General features: G+C 47.8%; 1 protein-coding gene across 2 annotated transcripts in view; it reads left to right on the top strand.

Annotated features, from left to right (window-relative positions):
* The first annotated feature begins 231 nt into the window (after positions 1 to 231).
* Positions 232 to 8,154, top strand: part of LOC106603895 (actin-binding LIM protein 3) — a 144,207-nt gene continuing 136,284 nt past the window's right edge. The window contains exon 1 of one of the 2 annotated variants that reach the window (XM_014198108.2): positions 232 to 863. In XM_014198108.2, the coding sequence (XP_014053583.1) occupies positions 851 to 863 (13 nt within the window). In that variant the 5' untranslated portion in view covers positions 232 to 850. The remainder of the gene's footprint in view (positions 864 to 8,154) is intronic. The other variant, XM_014198111.2, reaches the window with a different exon arrangement.

Consider the following 8,154-nt stretch of genomic DNA (forward strand, 5'->3'; position numbering starts at 1 on the left):
ATCTTCTCTTCTTAGTCATGCATGTGGCTAGGAGTAAGTATCCTAAGCTTAAATGTACATTAACTATTTTTTGGGTTCTGATAATTACAAAAAGGTAAACTTGCATACTACCTACCGAGAACCGACGTTTCCATGTCATGTGCTGACACTCAGACACCCACATGTGGGTTTATCCTTCCTGCCAAAGAAACGTAGAAGACTACCTACCGCATGTTCCTCTTAAATGGAGTTGTGTAAAAGCATGTTCCACCACTGCTCGGCGCTCGCGTGCCATTTCGGTCCAACTGCCGCTCCATCCTGCCACTGCGCTCAGATCCGATCGAGCTCAGGTCATCCGAAAAGCTTCCACTCACCAAAGCGCATTGACAGCAACGATGTACAAGTAGCCTACCATCGAAAGCGCAGCCTCTTTACTGTATTCCTCAGAAGAAAGGATGCGGTGATGATGGAACAAGACAGAGCAGCTCTGTAGTAGCCTACTGTACAACAATTCCAATCCGGATTTACGTGAAATCCTCAACAGTCTCTACAAGAGCATTGTTGTAATCGGCTTCTGAACAGAGGGAACACCCCGTCTTTCCAATCAGGTTTCAGATTGATTCTTCACCTTGCTTAGAGAGAGAGGACAGGCACTCTGGACTGTATTCGGAGCTGAGAGAAGGCTGAGGAGTTTGGAGCTGCTCTGAGCTGAAAGCCTACAAATGAAATATGCCAGCCTTGCTCTAGTATTTCCCATTATTTTTGTTTTATTTTCTACCTATTACACAGCAGGACATGGTGCATATGACAACTGTATTTATCCAGTAACCTAATAGTTTGAGGGTATCACTTTTCGAATGCCAACTCAGCAATGAACACTAATGGTAAGTAGCCTATACTTCCTGTTATAATTTTGTAATTATGTTTTTCATTACATTGTTATACCTTTGTAAACAAAGTGAATTCAGAGAAAGGCATTGAACCTTCATACATGTAACAAGGAAACTTAAGTTACTAAACCTGATTTTGCAGTATTTACTGTGGCAATGAATGTGGATGTAACCTACTAGAGAATAAGGCTCAGTGGTGCTTTAGGTTTGCTAGTGAGGGGAAGTGGAGGTATGGAATCGTTTTTTAGGGGTTACACTCAGTACTGTAACACCTGCACATTCTAAATGACCCTCACCTACTCTCTCCCTCTCTCGCTCTATCTCTCTCTCTCTGTCTCTCTGTGTGTGTGTGTGTGTGTGTGTCTCTCTCTCTGTATCTCTCTCTTTCACTCTCTCTTTCATGTACACAGACAAACCCACTCAATCAGTTCAATTGTTTATTTCATCTTACTCAGGTTGATTTGTCTCAAAGTGCTTCCGTGTGCTAGACTGTGGGGTGGGACAAGGTGTAGCCATATCCTATAATTGAACTACTTGACACTCACACTGAGATTCATCTTGGGAGAGATTTCTCGCAATTCCGAATGGAGGGGGGTGGTTTTAGTGGTGGAATTATCATCAACAAGCCATGCAGGTTTAGTAAGACCCTCCTACATCCAAATCAACAGCAGGGAATCGGCTTGGGATGGTTTAACCTCTGTCAGACGGCTTGGGATGGTTTAACCTCTAGCAGACGGCTTGGGATGGTTTAACCTCTAGCAGACGGCTTGGGATGGTTTAACCTCTAGCAGACGGCTTGGGATGGTTTAACCTCTAGCAGACGGCTTGGGATGGTTTAACCTCTAGCAGACGGCTTGGGATGGTTTAACCTCTGTCAGACGGCTTGGGATGGTTTAACCTCTAGCAGACGGCTTGGGATGGTTTAACCTCTAGCAGACGGCTTGGGATGGTTTAACCTCTAGCAGACGGCTTGGGATGGTTTAACCTCTAGCAGACGGCTTGGGATGGTTTAACCTCTGTCAGACGGCTTGGGATGGTTTAACCTCTAGCAGACGGCTTGGGATGGTTTAACCTCTAGCAGACGGCTTGGGATGGTTTAACCTCTAGCAGACGGCTTGGGATGGTTTAACCTCTGTCAGACGGCTTGGGATGGTTTAACCTCTAGCAGACGGCTTGGGATGGTTTAACCTCTAGCAGACGGCTTGGGATGGTTTAACCTCTAGCAGACGGCTTGGGATGGTTTAACCTCTGTCAGACGGCTTGGGATGGTTTAACCTCTGTCAGACGGCTTGGGATGGTTTAACCTCTAGCAGACGGCTTGGGATGGTTTAACCTCTAGCAGACGGCTTGGGATGGTTTAACCTCTAGCAGACGGCTTGGGATGGTTTAACCTCTAGCAGACGGCTTGGGATGGTTTAACCTCTAGCAGACGGCTTGGGATGGTTTAACCTCTAGCAGACGGCTTGGGATGGTTTAACCTCTAGCAGACGGCTTGGGATGGTTTAACCTCTGTCAGACGGCTTGGGATGGTTTAACCTCTAGCAGACGGCTTGGGATGGTTTAACCTCTAGCAGACGGCTTGGGATGGTTTAACCTCTAGCAGACGGCTTGGGATGGTTTAACCTCTGTCAGACGGCTTGGGATGGTTTAACCTCTAGCAGACGGCTTGGGATGGTTTAACCTCTGTCAGACGGCTTGGGATGGTTTAACCTCTAGCAGACGGCTTGGGATGGTTTAACCTCTAGCAGACGGCTTGGGATGGTTTAACCTCTAGCAGACGGCTTGGGATGGTTTAACCTCTGTCAGACGGCTTGGGATGGTTTAACCTCTGTCAGACGGCTTGGGATGGTTTAACCTCTAGCAGACGGCTTGGGATGGTTTAACCTCTAGCAGACGGCTTGGGATGGTTTAACCTCTAGCAGACGGCTTGGGATGGTTTAACCTCTAGCAGACGGCTTGGGATGGTTTAACCTCTAGCAGGCTTTGGGGTGAATTAATATTCTTTTATTCAATCAATCAATCAATCATTGATGGGTGGGGTATGATATTGGTTTGCGTTTATTCATTGATCTCAGTGTTGATGAGTGCGCTTTCTGGTCTGGGATTTGTCAATGCAAATATTATGCAGAATGCCTTGAGGATGATTGATGGAATACTACAAAGACACCTTTTGAATGTGAATCATTTCTCATTGTTAGTATCAATCTCCTGCCTCTACATAACTGTCTCAGTTGCCTGTAAATTCACAATATAACTCTAGCATTTACAGATATTTCTAGTAACATCTTTCTAGCATTTACTCAGCTCTATGAATGATCGTGTGTTGTGTTCTCTGACAGCGTAGAATAGATGACAGAGTCAATCTCCTGTGTTCCCTCTGCTGTAGAAAATGTCATCACGCCAAAATATTGTTCTCTGGTGCTGTGGTGACACGGCAGCCAAACAAGAGGATTGAGCAGCGCTCCTGCAGCCTAGTGCTGCCCTGGTCTGACTGACTGGCTGACTGACTGCTGCAGCCTAGTGCTGACCTGGTCTGACTGACTGGCTGACTGACTGGTTGCTGCAGCCTAGTGCTGACCTGGTCTGACTGACTGGCTGACTGACTGGTTGCTGCAGCCTAGTGCTGACCTGGTCTGACTGACTGGCTGACTGACTGGTTGCTGCAGCCTAGTGCTGGCCTGGTCTGACTGGCTGACTGACTGACTGGTTGCTGCACCCTAGTGCTGACCTGGTCTGACTGACTGGCTGACTGGTTGCTGCAGCCTAGTGCTGGCCTGGTCTGACTGGCTGACTGACTGACTGGTTGCTGCAACCTAGTGCATCCCTGGTCTGACTGACTGGTTGCTGCAGCCTAGTGCTGACCTGGGCTGACTGACTGGCCGACTGACTGGTTGCTGCAGCCTAGTGCTGCCCTGGTCTGACTGACTGGCTGACTGACTGGTTGCTGCAGCCTAGTGCTGGCCTGGTCTGACTGGCTGACTGACTGACTGGTTGCTGCAGCCTAGTGCTGGCCTGGCCTGGTCTGACTGGCTGACTGACTGACTGGTTGCTGCAGCCTAGTGCTGACCTGGTCTGACTGACTGACTGACTGGTTGCTGCAACCTAGTGCTGCCCTGGTCTGACTGACTGGCTGACTGACTGGTTGCTGCAGCCTAGTGCTGGCCTGGTCTGACTGGCTGACTGACTGACTGACTGGTTGCTGCAGCCTAGTGCTGGCCTGGCCTGGTCTGACTGGCTGACTGACTGACTGGTTGCTGCAGCCTAGTGCTGACCTGGTCTGACTGACTGACTGACTGGTTGCTGCAACCTAGTGCTGCCCTGGTCTGACTGACTGGTTGCTGCAGCCTAGTGCTGACCTGGGCTGACTGACTGGCCGACTGACTGGTTGCTGCAGCCTAGTGCTGCCCTGGTCTGACTGACTGGCTGACTGACTGGTAGCTGCATCCTAGTTCTGGCCTGGGCTGACTGACTGGCTAACTGACTGACTGGTTGCTGCAGCCTAGTGCTGCCCTGGTCTGACTGGCTGACTGACTGACTGGTTGCTGCAACCTAGTGCTGGCCTGGTCTGACTGACTGGCTGACTGACTGGTAATCCAGCAGGCTACTGTTGCCGCTAGCACGTGCCCTTGCGCCTCACGTTACAATCGCTCTATTTTGGCCCAATGTCATCTCTGTAATTATTTTGTTGTGCAGCTGACAAGCAAGAAGAGAGTGTGTTTGTGTCTGTGCCACCTCTACCACATATACACCTACACCTGGTAATGTTATCGTTCAGCTCAGCAGGTGGTTAGAGTAAGCCACAGCCAGGGCTGTACTCTAGCAAAGTTCATGACCTCAATATCAAAGTGCATATATGGATATATGTTCCACGTCAGCTGTAGCCAGCTCTGTTGATAATCCAAGGGTCCTTAAGAATATTGAGAAAACGCAGAAAAGTTCCACATTAACAGCATTTCTTAGACATGACTATTATCCCAATTGTAACGGAATACGCCGGGAGTCAGAAAGCAGGTGCAGAAGGTGAATTTAATAAAGAAACGATACAGATGAACAAACATGAGAAGCGTACAGAACGTGAGAGAAGACAATACTACCTAATGACTGCCATCAACTAAGGGGCTAAATAAAGTAATCACAGAGAAAATGATAACCAGGTGTGCGTAATGATGGGGAGCAGGTGTGCGTAATGATAGTTGCCAGGGCCTGTGGTTAGTAGACCGGTCGACGTCGAGCGCCGGAGGAAGGGAGCAGAAGTAGGCGTGACACCAAGTGTCTGATGTGATTGTGTAAAACTGCTTTGTCAGAGAAAGCTGTCTCCATTGGTGGTCAGTGTGGTAATAACAAATGTGTTAAAAGCACATCAGTAGCTGCTAATAGCCTGCTATTCATCATATCAGTCATGCTTGTCCAGACCAGGGGGGGGTAATAACACCACGCCACTCTTTAACCACACTGACTGGGATTTTATTATAGTTCTGTTTAGCATTAGCAAGGCAAAGAATCGAGTGGTGCATCATGTTTGACGCCGATAGCTAGCCCTGATCTCTCTGAATGGGCATGCAATGTCATCCCAGATCGCACATGTCATTATGACACACTTCAGAGGTAGCCACAAACTGCTCACTGTGTACAGTAAGTATGCTGCCCTCCCTCTCTCCGTCTCTCCCCCTCCCATCTCTCTTTCTCTCTCTCCATCTCTCTCTCTACCCTATATCTCTCTCCCTTCTTTCTCTTACTCTCTCTCTCGACACATATCAACACCATCATCCCAGACAACCTACACCCACTCCAATTCGCATTCCGCCCCAACAGATCCACAGATGACACCATCTCAATTGCACTTCACACTGCCCTCTCCCACCTGGACAAGAGGGGAAATAACTATGTGAGAATGCTGATCATAGACTTCCGCTCAGCGTTCAACACCATAGTCCCCTCCAAGCTCATCACCAAGCTGGGGATCCTGGGACTGAACCCCTCCCTCTGTGTCCTGGACTGCATTATGGGCCGTCCCCAGGTGGTGAGGGTAGGCAACAACACTTCCACCACGCTGACCCTCAACACGGCTTCCCTCAGGGTGTGTGCTTGCTCCTCTCCTGTACTCCCTCTTCACTCACGACTGCGTGGCCACGCACGACTCCAACACCATCATCAAGTTTGCTGACGAAGCAATGGTGGTAGGCCTGATCACCGACGGCGATGAGTCATAGACTTAGCAGTGTGTTTCCAGGACAACAACCTCTCCCTCAACGTCAGTAAGACCAAGGAGGTGATCGTGGACTACTGGAGAAAGACGGGAGAGCACGCCCCCATCCACATCGACGGGGCTGTTGTGGAGCAGGTCAAGAGCTTCAAGTTCCTTGGCGTCCACATCACTAAGGACCTAACATGGTCCACACATACACGCACAGTCATGAAGAGGACACGACAGCGCCTCTTCACCCGCAGGAAGCTGAAAAGATTTGGTATGGGCCCTCGGATCCTCCAAAAGTTCTACAGCTGAACCATCAAGAGCATCCTGACTGGCTGCATCACCGCTTTGTATGGCAAATACACCGTCCTTAACCGCAAAGCGCTACAGAGGGTGGTGTGGACAGCCCAGTACATCACTGGGGCCGAGCGATCCAGGACCTCTATATCAAGCGGTGTTAGAGGAAGGCCCAAAGAATTGCCAAAGAATCCAGCCACCCAAGCCATAGACTGTTCACTCTGCTACCGGCCGGCGAACGGTACCGGAGCAATGGCTTTCGGACATACAGGCTCTGAGACAGCTCCTACCCCCAACCAATAAGACTGCTAAATAGCCAGACTGGTAAATAGCCAATTAATGGTACCCTAATTATCTACACTGACTCTACGAACACTCACTAGACTATATATACACGCCATATACACACTCACTAGACTATACATACACGCCATATACACACTCTCAAAACTATACAGTTGAAGTCGGAAGTTTACGTACACCTTATTCAATACATTTAAACTCAGTTTTTCACATTTCCTGACGTTTAATCCTAGCAAAGATTCCCTGTTTTAGGTCAGTTAGGATCACCACTTTATTTTAAGAATCTAAAATGTCAGAATAATAGTTGAAAGAATGATTTATTTCAGATTTGATTTCTTTCATCACATTCCCAGTGGGTCAGAAGTTTACATACACTCAATTAGTATTTTGTAGCATTGCCTTGTGGTATTGCCTTAAATTATTTAACTTGGGACAAACGTTTTTCCACAACCTTCCCACAATAAGTTGGGTGAATTTTGGCCCATTCCTCCTGACAGAGCTGGTGTAACTGAGTCAGGTTTGTAGGTCTCCTTGCTCGCACAAGCTTTTTCAGTCCTGCCCACAAATTTTCTATAGGATTGAGATCAGGGCTTTGTGATGGCCACTCCAATACTTGACTTGACTTTGTTGCCCTTATGCCATTTTGACACAACTTTGGAAGTATGCTTGGGGTCATTGTCCATTTTGGAAGACCCATTTGCGACCAAACTTTAACTTCCTGACTGATGTCTGAAGATGTTGCTTCAATATATCCACATAATTTTCCTGCCTCATGATGCCATCTATTTTGTGAAGTGCACCAGTCCCTCCTGCAGCAAAGCACCCCCACAACATGATGCTGCCACCCCTATGCTTCAGGGTTGGGATGGTGTCCTTCGGCTTGCAAGCCTCCCCCTTTTTCCTCCAAACATAACGATGGTCATTATGGCCAAACAGTTCTATTTTTGTTTCATCAGACCAGAGGACATTTCTCCAAAAAGTACGATCTTTGTCCCCATGTGCAGTTGCAAACCGTAGTCTGGCTTTTTTATGGCAGTTTTGGAGCAGTGGCTTCTTCCTTGCTGAGCGGCCTTTCAGGTTATGTAGATATAGGACTCGTTTTACTGTGGATATAGATAATTTTGTACCTGTTTCCTCCAGCATCTTCACAAGGTCCTTTGCTGTTGTTCTGGGATTGATTTACACTTTTCACACCAAAGTATATTCATCTCTAGTAGACAGAACGCGTCTCCTTCCTGAGCGGTATGACAGCTGCGTGGTCCCATGGTGTTTATACTTGCGTACTATTGTTTGTACAGATGAACGTGATACCTTCAGGCATTTGGAAATTGCTCCCAAGGATGAAAAAGATTGTGGAGGTCTACAATTTTCTTTCTGAGGTCTTGACTGATTTCTTTAGATTTTCCCATGATGTCAAGCAAAGAGGCACTGAGTTTGAAGGTAGGCCTTGAAATACATCCATAGGTACACCTTCAATTGACTCAAATGATGTAA

Source organism: Salmo salar, chromosome ssa04 (genome assembly GCF_905237065.1).
Source record: "Salmo salar chromosome ssa04, Ssal_v3.1, whole genome shotgun sequence".
Lineage (NCBI taxonomy): Eukaryota > Metazoa > Chordata > Actinopteri > Salmoniformes > Salmonidae > Salmo > Salmo salar.